This window comes from Stegastes partitus, unplaced genomic scaffold (assembly GCF_000690725.1).
Source record: "Stegastes partitus isolate 25-593 unplaced genomic scaffold, Stegastes_partitus-1.0.2 Scaffold1141, whole genome shotgun sequence".
NCBI lineage: Eukaryota > Metazoa > Chordata > Actinopteri > Pomacentridae > Stegastes > Stegastes partitus.
Genome location: NW_007578872.1, coordinates 27,702 through 44,494, shown reverse-complemented (window position 1 = coordinate 44,494; position 16,793 = coordinate 27,702). Strand labels below are relative to the sequence as shown.

General features: G+C 40.5%; 1 protein-coding gene across 2 annotated transcripts in view; it reads left to right on the top strand.

The window, feature by feature from the left end:
* The window catches only part of ccbe1 (collagen and calcium binding EGF domains 1), a 42,717-nt gene extending 26,481 nt beyond the window's left edge, over positions 1-16,236 (top strand). Inside the window, exons 3-11 of one of the 2 annotated variants that reach the window (XM_008296616.1) lie at positions 1,439-1,491; positions 1,730-1,864; positions 3,280-3,417; positions 5,633-5,739; positions 7,276-7,384; positions 8,486-8,625; positions 11,633-11,668; positions 15,265-15,300; positions 15,721-16,236. In XM_008296616.1, coding sequence (XP_008294838.1) covers positions 1,439-1,491; positions 1,730-1,864; positions 3,280-3,417; positions 5,633-5,739; positions 7,276-7,384; positions 8,486-8,625; positions 11,633-11,668; positions 15,265-15,300; positions 15,721-15,972 — 1,006 coding nt within the window. In that variant the 3' untranslated portion in view covers positions 15,973-16,236. Of the gene's footprint in view, positions 1-1,438; positions 1,492-1,729; positions 1,865-3,279; positions 3,418-5,629; positions 5,740-7,275; positions 7,385-8,485; positions 8,626-11,632; positions 11,669-15,264; positions 15,301-15,720 lie in introns of both variants that reach the window. The other variant, XM_008296615.1, reaches the window with a different exon arrangement.
* Positions 16,237-16,793: the final 557 nt, after the last annotated feature.

Genomic DNA, 16,793 nt, shown 5'->3' with positions numbered 1-16,793 from the left:
CTAAGTGCAGGAGCAAACAAAGGAGAATTTTAACCAGAGAACGTCTCTGCCATCAGCTGCTTCTGAATAAAATCTGTAAAGCATTACAGAGTAATCTCTGTCAAAAGAAGTGTGACTGCACTGTACTGCTGTGATTTCATGGAGTAATTGGATTGTTTTATCATCTCCCGTTTGAAAGCAACACCTGGTAGCACTTTTCTTTCGAACCCAATGTGAGCAAGAAATGAATAATACCTGAAGATGACGTGACTCATGGTGATAAAATACTACACAAAATGTTGTCATGGCGATGGTATTAATTAAACGTAGCATGGATGTGGGAAGTAAGGATGAGATGGTGTAAATGGAAAAGTCATTCTTCAGAAATTCTCTGTCATCATATTCCAGCAAACTCGACTTCTGCACCTCGTCTTGGCTCAGCTTTCAGGCTTTAGAAGATCTTAGTCAACCGCACGGCTTTTCTGCTTGACTACTAAAGTATCATCTGTTTTCCTGTCAAATACAAAAAAATATGCCTGTTTTTCATCGTTCTGTTTAAAACCAAAAAACAGAAAGACAGTCAAGTGGAACAAAGTGGAGAACAGCTCGTTTTCTGGTTTGGTTTAATCATGTGATTGTTTTTTTATTTCAGTTTTTCTGTTTTAAACCAAAACAACATGAGAAAACAAGGTATTTTTTCTTAATCTAATCATATGATTACACCAAATTTACAATAAAAAACACATTACGTTGAATTATTAGTGGAAATAGATATTTAGAAAACAGAGAAGTTGGCCCATTTTCTTGTTTATTTGCTTTTAGTTTCATTTCATTCTTGGTATTTGACAGGAAAACAGTTTAAACTTTAGTATACTTTATATACTTGAAGTTGGAAAGACGAGAGGTTTTCATTTGTTTGCTTGTTTTCTTCATTTCCAGGATTCTGCCTGTTGCAGCTTTACAGCGTTTAGGAAAAGCCATTTCTCATTGCCTCTTTGAAATTGAATTGCATCGGGGGTATCCAAGTGAAAAGGAAAATTTGTGACACGAGCTGATGTGCCAGAAAAAACAGGAGATAAATAAAGAGTGGAGCTAAACGTTTGGTCAGAAACGAGGGATTGAGACGGGAAGTTTTGGAGAGAAATGGGAGCCTCGCCACACGGTCGGCTCAGCGGGGGGTTTGAAGCGCAGTTCGGAGGAGTGTCATCAGACACGACCCAACATGCAGCAGACGACCAGACAGCAACGAGACCTGCAGACTGTAGTTTGTGTGTGTGTGTGTGTGTGTGTCGTCTGGCCCTGTTCGTCCCACGAGCACAATTGCAAAAACAGAGCAAATCATGCAGCATATTCTTGATGAAGTCAAACCTTACATGCGTCGTATAGAAATATACGATCTGTGAAGTGAATGTGAAAGTATTTTGGGTTCGTCTCCTCATGTCTATTTGATATTTTACAGGAAGAAATGTTGCAAGGGCTTCAAGTTCGTGTTGGGCCAGTGCATTCCTGAAGGTAGGAAAAACCGTTTGGATGTCTCTCCTGTGTTTTTATGATTGTTTTGGAAATCGGGCTATTCCTGTCCCATAAGGTCATGAAATATCTAATAATACTTCACTTTCCCTTCTCTCGTTGTCTGTTTTGAATTTTTAAAAGAGAGAGAGAGGGAGAGAGGGAGAGAGACTGAAGATGGATGTGAGATTCCTCTTGGTGGTTTGGCTTGTTCACGCTAATGAGGCATTTACTTCTGCAGACTATGACGTGTGCGCCGGCGCCCCCTGTGAGCAGCAGTGTACGGACCACTTTGGTCGGGTGGTGTGCACCTGTTACCCTGGATACCGCTACGACCGCGAGCGCCACAGAAACCGAGAGAAGCCCTACTGTCTGGGTGAGACCTTGTGCAGCATCACATCAGTATAAATGTTCTTTCTGACACAAGGAGATGCTTGATGTTGTCAGATTTGTAATGAGTAAAAATGTAGTTTTGTCTTTTCCCTCTGGTAGAAGACACTTCTGTTTCGTTTTTGTAAAGAAAAGCAACTGTAGGTTTAGTAGTTCTTCAGTATTTTGCACAATCTCTCGACTGGCATGGTCTGAAACTGAACTATTTAAAAAATAATGCTGCACTCAGAAGGAATCATCTGCAGCAGAAAGCATAGTTCAGTTGCCTTGTTTGTTTTGTTGGTTTTGAAATAATGATTAAATGCTGTAACAGGTGAATTTAGATAATTATAGATATCATCAGTTAAATTTGTTCCTGCTCAGCATTAAAATAACTGCGAGGCATATGTCATTATTTAACCTTCAGTCTCATTTTCTGTGTTTCGACATCAGTTTTTACCCTTTTTCAGTGTTTACCATCATGTAAACATAACAGTTAAATGAATGAACTGGACAGCTGTATAAATATTTATATTACAGTCATATATGTGGATTATTAATTCTTGCTTTTATTTTAAAATCCTTTTGCTAAATCCGGCAGTTGATCTTAATTATGCAATGTACACTGTATATTTTTTTCAACAAAGTTGCTCGAGTTACAAAAACACACATATCTCCAAGAAAAGCGAAGAAAAAATGTTGTATGTTTGGTGACAGTGTATTTCTCAGACAATCCAGCTGGTTTTAAAATCATTTGTTTACATTAAAAATTAGTAGAATTTTTGCCAACTCTTGAAGATTCACTTAATTCTTCAGTTTATGTGAGAAATTCCAAAATCATAAACACAAACTTACTAGGGATAGTGACACTTTTTTATGGTCATGTTCAGGGATGCATGATATTAAAATTTCTAGCCGATACCGATATCCGATATTAACATGTATGATGTTGCCGATAACCGATATCACCGATGTCAATATTCAATTTTTGTTCATACCGAAAAATGAGTATAAGTAAGCACTGTGAGAATGTGAAAACTGTTCAGAAGAAGCCCAAATTAGACCACATAGTCTTCTCTCTTACGTAACAAAAGAAAAACATATTTAACATTTAGGTCCAGGACCATTTAAGTAAAAACATCTGTGAAATAGCAGCAATATCAAATGTAGAGACGAAGGCGCTAATGTCAGACAATCATCGGTTTTTCACATCGGCTACATTTGTTCGTTGGACCGATACCGATATATGGGAAAAAACGCAAAAATCGGCCGATACCGACATGGTCGCCGATATATCATGCATCCTTAGTCATTTTGGATGTTATCGTACACACGCATGTTATGGGGTCTAAGTTCTTCTAATTTCCACTTTGTCCTTTTTCAATCTGCTCGCCGTCTCCCGTCTGTCACTGCAACATATAGACATCGACGAATGTGCGGACAAAAACTCGACAGCTTGCTCTCAGATCTGCGTCAACTCCGTGGGGAGCTACAGGTGTGAGTGTGAGAAAGGCTATTTCCTGGAAGAAGATAGGAAAACATGCACCAAGGGGGAGAGAGGTGAGAATCCTATTTTTACTGACATTTCTTCTCCCGTTATTCAAGGGCACATCTGACTGTGATGTGGAGCTGACTGCACATTGTTATTGCTGTGTGTGTGTGTGTGTGTGTGTGTGTGTGTGTGAGAATGAACCAGAGGAGGGGGTTCTGCAAATCCAGACACATGGTAGTCATTAGACATCGCTGCCCCTCGTACATGTCAGAACGGTTCTGTCTCCCGAACATACCGCTGCCCCCGTGACTCCTGCTGTTTTCTGATTTGCTGGATGCATTTGAGGAAAACACAATTGGTGGAGGCGATAAAAACATTTTTTTTTTTGCCCCAGATTCGGTTGCCAATGAAGCGTTGAGGGGCTGCAGATTTGTTACTTCCTCCCATAAGTTTATCTTCCATTACCTACTGTAACGTTTCAGGAGAAGCAGGGGAGTGAGAGACTGTAGTGCATATAATCATGGTCTGGCTTGTCCTCCTGCTGCTTTGTAATACAGAGGGGAAAATAGTGCCCAGACACATTCACCCATCCATTAAATATATGCATGTGTAGGCTAGGGCCCACTCGACTACAGACTTAAGACAAAAACAGGAGAGCCAGTGAGTTCTGTGTTTTTCGTGTTTTTACCTTTCTGGGATTGTACAAGTTTATTGATTAAATGTGTTTTAATGTGATTTAAAGACAACAGAGAGTGGATGTGGGTGGAAAAAGAGGACGTGAAGTTACTACCAGCTCTGGAAATATACTCTTAAATCGCCTTGTTACCTCCAGCAAAGCCTTCCTTCTGATTTTAGTTGTGCACTTCCCCTGGAGTGTGACACATTTATGAGACCACCCTCCGACGTCTGGTTCAGTGGACAGTGTTGCAGAGTTAGTCTGCACTGCATAAGTCACTCATCCCCTGAACAGTCTGTTAGCTTGCACAGGTTTTAAAAACCCATCAAGCTGTCGTCTAACCAACTCCAAACTGTTCGCTTTTACTTAAGCGGCTCCGTGTTTTTATTGCTGAAAATGACAAAAGTATTTATTGTGTTGTAATGTTATAGGAACAGACTTAACCCTCTGAACTTCAGGCAGTTACTGGGTGTGTTTTGCTCCTCTCACATTTTCAGTCTCTGTGGGCTCATTTTTGAACTGCAGTATAAAATCCAGCACTTCTGTGGAAACAGAACGACAATGACTGGAAGTAGAGGCAACTCTAAAATGTGTAGGATGACACAGTTAGGATGCCAGGAATCACAAATATGAAAGTTGAATTTTTTAGATTTCTTATTTTACTGCCACCATTGATCTGTGAGGGTGCTATTTACCATTTACAACCATTTTAAATTATAATCAACATGTATCCGTCATCTATACACCGCTTAATCCTCACTAGGGTCATGGGGGGGCTGGAGTCTATCCCAGCTGACTCAGGGTGAAGGCAGGGGACACCCTGGACAGGTCACCAGTCTATCACAGGGCAACACTTAGAGACAGACAACCAAGAGCACTCACATTCACACCTACAGACAATTTAGAATCACCAATTAACCTCAACATGGTTCTGGACTGTGGGAGGAAGCCGGAGAACCCAGAGAGAACCCACGCTGCACAGGAAGAACATGCAAACTCCACGCAGAAAGATCCTGGGCGTCCTAACCGGGATGCGAACCGGGGATCTTCTTGCTGCGAGGCGCCAGTGCTAATCACCAAGCCAGAATCAACGTGTAATATTTTCTAAAGGCCGAATAGTCTCTAATTTTTTCGTCATCTGACTTTTGATTGCAACTGAGTCACTAATAGCTTGTGCTGAGGATTTTTTTTGTTTTTCAAAGAATCTGTTCAGTGCAAATGGTTCGTTTTTGGCACATTTTTAAATGAGACATGTAGAATAAAGTGATTTTGATGAAATACCTGAAATGTAATCTTAGATTTGGTTATTTTTCAACCACACATCACACATGATTAGTTCATGATAACTCGTGTCATTTTGGTGATCTTTTAATATAATATGATATATGTTAATGTTACATGACATGGCAGTTGTGTTTCCTTTTTTAGGACTGATTTAACGCAGTGTTGAATAAGGTGTTCAAAGTAAACTTTGTTAAGAAGGACTTTCCCAAAACATGGAAAATAAGTCAAGCAAAAACAGAGAAACTATGTTTTCCCCTTTTGCTGCCACTTTCCTGACAGAAACATCTTCTGGTAACATCAATGTTTTTCCCATTTCCCAGCAGTGCATCTCTTTGAGAAGTCCGATAATGTCATGAATGCTGGAACCTGCTCAGCCACGTGTGACGACTTCCACCAGATCAAGATGTCGGTCCTGCAGCTTAAACAGAAGGTAAAGAGTCACCGAGTGGTAACAGAAAACATCCGTCCATCAGCTGTGCCCGCTTTAGCGTTTAGAATGTCACGGGGAGTCGAGCCTGAGTGCAGCCTGCAGTGGGACACAGCAGCAGCCCATCACAGACAGACAGACAGACGTTCACCCTGACAGCCATCACCAAAGTAACCTGACGTGCATGCAGACACAGGAAGGTCACGCCGAAGGTCCCACAGAAAACATCTATCTTGAAAAAATCAAATTAAATGCTTTGGGTTTACATGCACCATGACGCTGCTTTTATCTCCAATCTGTACGTTTCTAGTTTGCTATGCTTGACCACAAAAAGGCTCAGCAGAAAAGTCCAGTCATGCATTAAACACACCTCTTTATTGGGCTGAATGTAAACATCCGCAGAACTATTTCTTTTCTTTATCACCGCCTAAAGGTCTCGCTGTACCTCTGAGGAGTCCATACCTGACTGCATTGCAGAAACAACAGCAGGCAGATCTTTACAGTTCTCCAGGGACACATTATAGCACTTTATTCCCTAATAAAAAAAAACGAGGCTGAAAAAATTTCCTCTATGTATAGCAGAGGGCGGAGGGGAATTCTTTGTCCATAAGCGTATATTGGTGGGCAGTTTATGTAAAAACCCAGCAGCGGGGTTACGTTTCCCGCTTTGTAATTGCAGCCGTCTGCACCTATCAGAGCACGAGTCTGTCAACAGTTGCACTCAACACCTTCCACTTTAACACATGATATATCGCTTCCAGCTGTGTGGTCGAGGTGGAGCCATACTGTATTTATGCAGAGGAAAACAATATGAAAATACTCCATGTGCTGCCTACTAGATATATTTTACAGCCAATGAGGAAATATATTCTCATTTGTTCATGTCACAGAGAGGTTAGAGTTGGAAATTAGGAAGCGGCCTCGGTTCAAACACCTGCTTCCAAGGTCACAGGCTACAATCTTGCATAATTCCTACTGATCAGCAGGTGAACCACGACCTCGCTCGCTCTGTGTGTGTGTGTGTGTGTGGACATATGCTCCTAGGACTTGCATGAATTCTGATTTGTAGGCCCTCGCAGCTTAGCGAGGCCTTTCACGTGTTCCCCACTGGGATTGCCACATCCACATGATGTTACACAGAGATCAAAGATAACTTTGCCCAAGGATGCCACTTAGCATACAGAGCAGGAGCTCTCCTGGTCATGCTGAATAATGCAGAGGGGTTGCCTGGCCTTCCATCTGGCTGGGTTACAGCTTGTACTGTGGAGCAGATAGGAGATCAGCTTTCATCTCTGACAGGGTATAACATTTTTGCATAATTTTACTTGATGTTGGCCCTCCGGTGTGTAATTTTCCTGTCCGGTTTGACAGTGCAGACTTTTGTGAATCATTGTATGTGAAACTATTTTCGGCGCTAAAAGATGAAATTGCGCAGTCAGGCATTTGGGTGTTTTATATCATTTCCAAATTAAAGTAAAAAACAACGTCATTCAGACACATTCACACTCATCATTTACTTTCGTTCGCACGTTTTTCCAGATGGTGTTGCTGTCTAACAGTGCTGACGTCCCCGAGCAGATGACGAGTGAGAAAATACTGACGTCACCTATATTTTTACCAGGACCTCCAGGTTCTCCTGGACCTCCAGGTAAGAAAAGTGAAGCAAAAAAAAAAGGGGTAAGAAACTGGCTTGCATCCAGACGTGACGATGGGAAGAAAGGTTAACAATCTACAGATGTGTTAGACTGTATTTAGGCACTTGTGTATATAAATTTAATTGCTAGCATGCTGATGTTTAGCAGACATAATGTTTAGCATGTTCACCATCTTGGTTAAGTGTGTTGGTGTGCTAATATTTGATAATCACTATTAAACACATTGTAAACATATTGAGCAAATAAAAAAGTTTGACCTGAAGGTGAATTAAAGGATCACAAAAGTTCTGATAATTAATTCATCACGAGGAGAAGGAGAATATCTGCACCATATTTCAGGGTGAACTGTCCTACAGTTAAGACATTTTATTCAGAATCACAAATGTCAACCCCATCGTGACACCAGAGGAAATATCAGCAGCTCGCCAAAGTCATTAGAATTCATAATGTGGGAATTATGAATGTCAAAGTCAAATTTAATTGTCGAGCACATTTATAAACAGCGAGTTTAAACCAAAGTGTTGTACAGTTAAAATAGCAGACAGTAAAACTCAATAAAAATGCATCGACTGAGAGACAAATCTGAAAGAAGACAAGACAATAACATCATGAAATATAAAAGATACAACACAATAGGGGATGAAGGCAGAGCGTCGAGCTCTGCTGGAACCAAATGCCAAATAGAAGAGGTGGGTTTTTAAAGTCTGAGCAGGTCTCACATGGAAAGGTAAACTCATTCAGGGATTAGAAGCAGCCACTGTAAAGAATCGATCACCTCTATTTTTGTGCCTGGATCTCAGAGCAAACACGAGTATCTGGCTGATCGACCTCAGTGCTCCGTGTGATGATATGAGGGCTCTGCTAAATAAGGCGGCACCGAACCATTTTAAACCTCAAAAACAAGCAATAAAGTCTTTTAAATGTCCTGAAATGGGAGGGAGGCCAGTACTGCTGCCATGTGATCACGTCTGTTTGTGAAAAACTGAATTACCTGACTGACCAGCAGGGCCATAGCTAGAGCCGAGCTGCCTGCATGGTTAAAAGCATTTAATCTGTCATCGTATACACTCTAACAGCAGTCTGCAATACTTTAGGAGATCCAGGACCAGAAGGCCCTCCAGGACTCACTGGACTGTTGGGACCCCCCGGCCTGCCTGGTCCCAGGGGCTTGATGGGACCCATTGGACCCACACCAGATCTGCAGCACATCAAACGGGGCCCTCGAGGACCTGTGGTGAGTTAATATACAGTCGTCCTCAAATGTATTCATACCCTCCCATTAAAGATGAAAAAAAACAGGTGTCACTGAAATAAGTTGAAATTGACAAAAGTAATAATAAATAAATAAAATTTAATGAAAATCAGGGAATTGCTTTTGAATTGGGGTTCAACAGAATTTTTTTTTTAAAGAAGCATGATGGGACCTGTGAACTAGTGCTTTGTTGAACAACCCTTTGAGCCAATCACTGCAATCAAGTGTTTTCTGTAACTCTCAGTCAAACTTCTGCACCTGTTGACAGCTATTTTGATTTTAGCCCACTGCTCATCAGCAAAGTGCTCTAATTTATCCGGGACAGTTTTGGTTTTGTTTTTTTTAATTGTTCTTTTCAACCACAATTCAAAAGTAATGTCTTATTTCACTAAATTGTAATTTAGCAAATTTTCATTTATTATTACTTTTTTCAGTTTCTAGTTATTTGAGTGACTATTGTGAATTTTGTCTTTTCTTTAATGGGAGGGGATGAATACTTTTGAGGACGACTGCATAGTGTTTCTTCACAGTAAAAAACACACACACACACACACACACACACACACACACATTGTATTATCTGATCCTATATACTGCACATATGCCTCATGTATAACATCACAGGCCTCTAAATGAGAAAGTATCAATGTATGTGTTGTGACTGTGACCTGTGGCCGACCTATGAATGATCTGCACCACTCTCTTACACAATCTTTGCTTTATTAATAACGGCTTCACTATTCTGCACCGTGTCACACGGTAGCATTGCCAAATGAGTATGAAAAGCAGTAAAACCTGAAAATTCTCTTTCTACTTTTCTCTATGCAGCAGATTTTATGGGCTTTAGGATTTTTGCTCACAAAATTTATAACATAAATTATGAAATTCTACGGTAATTCAGTAATCCCTGCATTGTGAGACAGGCCCCGGGAGAGGCACAAAACACATCCCATCACGCGCCCTCTTAAAGGCCCTAATTTTTGCAAGGTGAAAAAGGATGACACATGGTTATGGTAATAACAACAGAGAGGACTGAATCCATTTACAGCTTCACTTGTTTTCTTTGGCTGGCGGTGTTCCTGTGCAGCGCTCGGTCTTGCCTGCGAGTGTGTTGAAGTGTGGGATCTGAATCAAGAATGTGCAGGATGTGGCCATTGAGACATTTTTCTACTTTACAAAGGTCATTAAAGGTGTTTATACAGTCTCGCTATTGATAAATCAGACTATCGACAACCGCAATCAGTCATATGACAAGCTTCGATACGCCAAGAAGTCTGGTACGGCGGGTTGACGTTACTCATGTTGTGGGGACATCAATCTGTTTATAGTGACTTGTCTTGTTTATGGGGACAATGTAATGTAAACCATTAAATTTTAAGGTGAAGAGATTTAAGATGAGGATTAATGTAGGTTTAGGTTAAAGTTAGGGTTTGGCAAGTAGCAGCTATGTAAGGTATGTCTGCAGGAAATTCTCCTAAGTCTAAAATCTGAAGTCATGGAAATGTTTTGTGCGAGCGTGTGCAGTGTTTGACATTTGGACGTGTGTTTTAATTCACAACTTTTTTTTTATTTTCCCGGCCTGTTAATCCATTTAATCAGTGGACATGCTGTTGAGGTCTGACTAAGAGGGTGTTGTCGTCTCTTCACACAAAAACCTGATTAAAATCTGAGCGCAGCCATGAGGTTTGGCCACCGGGTCACATGTTTTTGACTGCATGTCAGAGTTTCACAGACGATGACTGCGTGACTCCGACTCTTAGTAATGATCTAAATATTGGCTCTGCTCCCTATACGATGTCTTCACACTTCTTTAAAGATCGTTATCCCACGAAAGGAGATCAAAGCGCTCACCACCATCGATCTGAAGTCACTCAGAAATGACCTGGAGGCAAGTTAATCTTAGTTAATCTCTTTTGATGGAGCATGATGAAGATGACAGATTTGTACTCAGAAGGAGTTTCATTAAATTGTTTTCCCGTGAAAACACTGAATTCGGGACATTTTTTTGTTCGGTGCAAGAAACATCAGGGGGTTGTGCGCTGGCAGGCCAACACAGGAACATGCTTATCGACATCAGAGTTACAGTAAACAGTCCTCTGAATCTGAACTAAAATGACTCATATGCATAAAAATTAACAACAGAATGAAAACACTGATGTGCAATATCACCTAAATGTCAAATGATTCAGAATACAGGCCCCATAGTAGGAACTTCTCTGTGCAGTGTTCATTTGTACGATTCAAATCTTTTATTTTTCCAATACCTCATATCCTTTCTAGACTATTTCCTATCAGTTGCTCCGTGCTGGATGGGTTGCCCTGTCTTGCCCTTTAAAATACGCCAAAGGTGTTTTATTGGTTTTATTTATTGGCATGATACGTGTCTTTTTTTCTTCTTCAGAAACTCTTGTGTGATTTTGGCAGTGTGTTTTGGATCGCTTTTATGCCAGAATATTCCTCATCTGCCAAGCTCCTGCAGACAGATTCATCTTGTCAGCCTGTATTTTGATATATCCACAGGCATTCTTGGTGCCATCTATAAATGTCATCCTCCAAACACCTTTTGCACTCAAGCAGCCCCATATTATCACTGTCAGGTCTATGCATTCACTGTGGTAGTGTTGGCCAGGTTGTTTAAAGATGATGTTCCCAACAATGATCAGACTTATATTGATACACGTTATTATAATCTTGTGGTTTTGTGCTGAAGCAAGCAAGGGTAATTGGAGATCATATGTGGGATCACAGATGTACTGACTTCTGTTGGATTTTTAGTTTCTAGTTTAGTTTCTGCTTTTGGACCTGTATTTTTAGTCAAGTCTTTTAAAGTATTTGTTTTTGAGTATTCGTAAGAGGAGATACTGTACATGTCAATTTTGAAAATAATGCAGTTGTTGAAAGGTTTTTTGATGGTTTGACATTTATGTGTTATTTAACAATGGTGTGCTCACCTCTGCTGTATATATGAACTACATTTTTTATCTAACAGGGTTCTCCAGGAGCACCAGGAAAGGATGGCCTAAAGGTGAGCTCAGATGCTTCTTTTTTTTGTTACCCAATATTTTAATTCCTGTGTATTTGGAAATATAACTTTCTCTTTAGTCAACCTATCCAGGAAAGTACCACTCACACAGAAGGAGGAGTTACTGATATCACTCTTTGATCTCACTTAAAGGGAAGTAACTTAAGTTGGTGCAACTATAGACGCATTTGCCAAAACCATGTCAGTTTAATTAAATTTCTCAATACCTTAATTGTTTCTCAGCTTCTTGAGATTTGTACACAGTGAAAAGTACAAGGCAGGTGCCAGGATACTTGCAAATCCTCACCTGGATGCTGCAAAGGGAGAGTTTGTCCAAGCAGATGATAGGATTACTAAACCGCAAGTTACAAGTTGTTACAGGACAAAGCTGGTTTTGCCAAACCGCAGTTTGCACAGTTTTCTCTACAATGCAAACACAAGTATTGCAGTGTTATTACATGCATGTGTAGCTTTGTCAGATTATTGAATGCTGGTAACATCTTGAGATCACACATTATCACTGGTCTTTTCAATTGATTGTGGTTTTTCTCTGCTGCAAATCAATTTCGTCAACATCCTTGGTGAGAACTGTTTCAGTTCACAATGCCAGCTCTTTGTCAATAGCTATAATATTAAGTGGTAAACCAGTAACGACTTCTAGACCACTAGTGGGAGACTCTGGATACCTCTGGGATATTACTGTTGTCTGGAAAATCTCATGGAATTTGTGAACAGTACCTTTAGATTGGCTGACTGGAGGTGGTAACCATTTTTCAAAAGGCTGGCTGGAATGTTTTTCTCAGCTTTGTCTCCCTGGGAAGCCTTAGGCAAAGTGTTAAACAAGAAGGAGGCTCCAGCAGATGGTTAAGTCTGAGACAAAAGGAGACATAATGCAGATTACATCCTGGTGACAGTGAGATTTGTTAAGCATTTTTTCCGTTTTTCTGCAGACATCACCATATTTTTTCCCCCCACTTTTGCAATATTTATAGACAAAAAAAATCAAAAAATCAAAGAGCAGCTGAGGTCACTTGTGTGGTGTGTTTGAAGCAGTTGCAGCTGAGTTTGACAAAGCCGGCTCTAGTACGTACTTGAATTAATTGAAGGGTGTGTTGAATTGTTGTTGTTGCGAGTGGAAATAAAACAAATGTATGATTATCATTTGTGACTGGGGCACTTGTTACTAAGATTAGTCACAAAGCAAAAGCCTGTGAGAATAAAAGTCAGCTACCCGTCAAGTCTCTGATGTGACCTCGACCGTGATGAGTGCGGCAGGTCGGTGAGGTGCTCACTTTGATTTCAGTGTGAAGTTGAAGCTTTGTGATGCTGCAGTATGAGCAGCCGGTTGAGGTTGTTCTGACATATTATCTGACCTAAAGGGGACTGTAAGCAGACAGGAGTATGATTCTGATGGTATTTTTAAAAAAAAACTCAAATTAAAATCATAAAAACCTCACCTATGATTTGCAAACATGACTTGGCTCTTGGATCCTTCACTCTGTTTGCTCAGCCTGCGGACTGAACGTATGGAACGACTTAGGTGCATCTGCTTTATTGACACAGCACGTCGGTATTCTCCCGCTACAGCTGGGATGTTTGTGTGGATAGATTGGAGGTTAATGCTAATCTGTCTCTCAGTAACAAATCTAAACCACCTGCCAAAACACTCACAGCCCCAGTGTGACCCTGAGCCGGGCTAACAACCAGAGTAGTCAGATCAATGTGTACGTGCTACTGTAAATCAACACGCTGCTGTTATACTAAACAGTCGAGCTACGGTGTACAATGTCGTACACAGGATGCAGTTTCTTGAAGGAATAGATTTACACTTAAGGATATAAACTCATTTGCCATCTTGTTGACAGTTAGTAAGAAGATCGATACAGTTTCAGCCTCCATGTGCCTGCCCCGTCTCTCCGATTATGTCGCCATACAACTAAACTGCATTCTGATGGAAACGTATTTTCCACCAGATTAGGTTTGTTTGTAACGTATCAGAAATATATTTCATATCAACATGACTGCCATTTATTTTATCGCTCTACTGTTACTTCTTTTGGAAACACCAGTCATATATTAGATGGAGCAAGACTCATTACCCTGGTAACTGGAAAAATGAAGGAAAAACTTCAAACATGTTGTTAAAGCGCCATATATTAACCAAAACCATGACATTTTCTAAAACCTAAGCAGGCAATTTTGGTGCCAAAAACTAGGCACACAGCAGCTGAAAACTAAAAGTAAAAAATGAGTGAAAACATTAAGGAACTCTGAGTATAACTGTCAAAAAAAAACAAGTCTCCGGGTTCAAAAGGCTGCTTGCTGTCTTATGCCGCTATTTGACCTCCTTTGCAAATTTTGTGGCTCTTTCAAACTGGAAGCTTTTTCTGCTATGTCACAGTCTTACCTTTCAGGGAGAAAATATGTTTATTTCAAAACAAAATTGCATTTCTTTTAAAACATTATTGAGAATTCAGTTGCAAATCATGTAATTTTGGGGAGGCAGGGTCCCATATGCAGCATCAGCAGGAGTTCAGTTAGCTTAGCATAGGATAGACATTGGATGAAAGGGGAATAGCTAACCCATCTAGCATCTATTAATAACACATTTTATCTGCATTTGTGGGGTTTCACTTTTCTGACTCACCAGATATAGACTTCTGATATAAGCCTGCCTTTTCTGCTGTGCATTTCAAGCCCCTTCCACTGTGTTACCATCAAAATACCTTTTGCTACAGGTGACAACAACCTCCGAGCAGCAATCCATGCACTGGAAAGTTAGAACTAGGATTTGCATCATGCAATAAGGCAGGCCTGCTGGGTCTTTTGCATGAATGAGTAATTTTAATGACAAAGCTGTCCTCTTTGTGAGTCACTTTGCAGGGGCACCATAGCTGCATCCTGGGCTTAGTACAGCCCAAGACAATTGTGATTGCTTCAAAGAAATAAAAACAAGCTCCCCTATAGTGTGATAGAATGATAATGAGACCATTCTCTGGCACTGACAGCTCTCTAGTGATGCAAGACTGGACACAGTATTTAGGATTTAAGTCCTGGAACTGTGTCTCTCTGGCACAGCTACTGGTTAACAAGATGTAGCTGCAGCACTGAAGTCCATGTGAAGCCACCACTTGTGTCCTCACATTGTGGGTGGGTGTTGAGATTACATAAATGAGATTAAAATATTAGTTAGTGAGCTCTAGAAGAGTGTATTTTTGAACTTTATAGAGATGTTCTTTAGCTGTTTATTCCTGTTTTTATGCTTCGCTACAGCTAATCAGTTCCTGGGACATGAAAGGAGTATGGCTCTCTCAGCAAGACAGCAAATAACAAGGCAGTTTCCAAAAAAGTTAAACTACCCCCTAATTGGCTAAGGAAATACTACAAAGTAGAATCAGATATTAATATTCCACAGTATGTGTTTTCTTAAAATGATGTGTTCACCGTTTTAATCCATTAGGTATCTTGTGGTTACTCTTATCCTGAACTCAGTTTTCTCTCTCTTCCTCAAGCTCCCTAAGTAGACTATTATGAATTCTTCTCGTGCTTTTACCTCCACTGTAACTCATCTTAACTAAATATTTGTTTTGTTTCCTCAGGGGGATCGAGGAGCTCCTGGGCCTGCTGGACCACCAGTAAGACTAAGGCTCTATCTATACCGATTGTAACCTGCTACTACCGTCCATAACCACATAGTGGAAGTGAAGCACGGCTGAAAAGCAGGCTACTGGGGACATTAAACAACAGTTGATGATACTATCACTCTCAAACTAAATATTATCTTGTACAGAGTAAGCATTATCCCCTTAGATAAACACTGATGCCGGTGCTGACATTAACAATTTATGAGCTCATTAGCCAGCAGTCCGTCCATTGATCAGCTGGATCCCTGTTGCGATAAACTCCTCTGTGGCTACTGAGTAAATAAATGCCATCTTTTAATTAAATCCTCACATTATCTAAATGTGGAATTGATCCTAATTAGATTTCCATAAATAATTAGCAAGATTTTTTTTTTTAAATCCCTCCTTCTTTTCGCTGTACTTGACCTCCAGGGCCCTCCAGGCTCCTTTGATTTCCTGCTTCTGCTGATGGCGGACATCCGCAACGACATCGCAGACCTGCAGAGCAAAGTGTACGGTCGACAGATTCACTCTCCGGAGGACTTCCCCGTGGTCCCCGACAGCTGGAGGGACAGCCAGGACAGTCTGGACACAGGCTCAGGTGAGGACTATAAGGAACCTTCAACTCGAACGGGCTCCAAGAGGAACAGGAAGAGGAAACCGGCACGAGAGAGAACAGACTGAACAGACTGGAAAGAGGGGGTTCCTAAATACTTTATGTCAGGTGTAAATGTTGAAGTGGTTTGCTTTTTTTTTTTATTTAACTGTTTTTAAAAAGAATGTACTGTTTGATGGCAGATGTTTATTTTTGTATGATCCATGTACGAGATTATGTGTGACTATTTTTAAAACAAAAACGAGACTGTGCCCATGCATGTTTTTATAAATTGTATATTTTCAGAAACATATTGTTCCTTCACAGCACATTAAACAAGTCTCTCATTAAAATGTCTCTCATGGTTTTATGACGCTGAACTATTTCATATAAATTGTATAAGAAAGTAATCCAGCCAGTATCCAAACACATCAATTTATGAAGTGTGCTTGAATTCACAGGCAACATTAAAGTCATACAAATGTTGGATTGGAGCATTTAAACTTGTTTTGACCCCTAAAACATTTAGTCCTCATCTATAACTCAAAGTAATAAAAAAAAAGAATACTTGCATTGCTGACCTTTAATAATTTCTCTGTAGTTTTCACCCTTATTTGATGAGCAGCAGTGTTTTAGAGCTGCAGCTAATGATTTTCCATCCATCCATCATCTCTACACCTTCATCCTCACCAGGGTCATGGGGGCTGGAGTCTATCCCAGCTGACTCAGGGTGAAGACAGGGGACACTCTGGACAGGTCACCAGTCTATCACAGGGCTACACTTAGAGACAGACAACCAAGCACACTCACATTCACACCTACAGACAATTTAGAATCAACAATTAACCTCAACATGTTTTTGGACTGTGTGGGAGGAAGCTGGAGAACCTGGAGAGAACCCACACTGCAC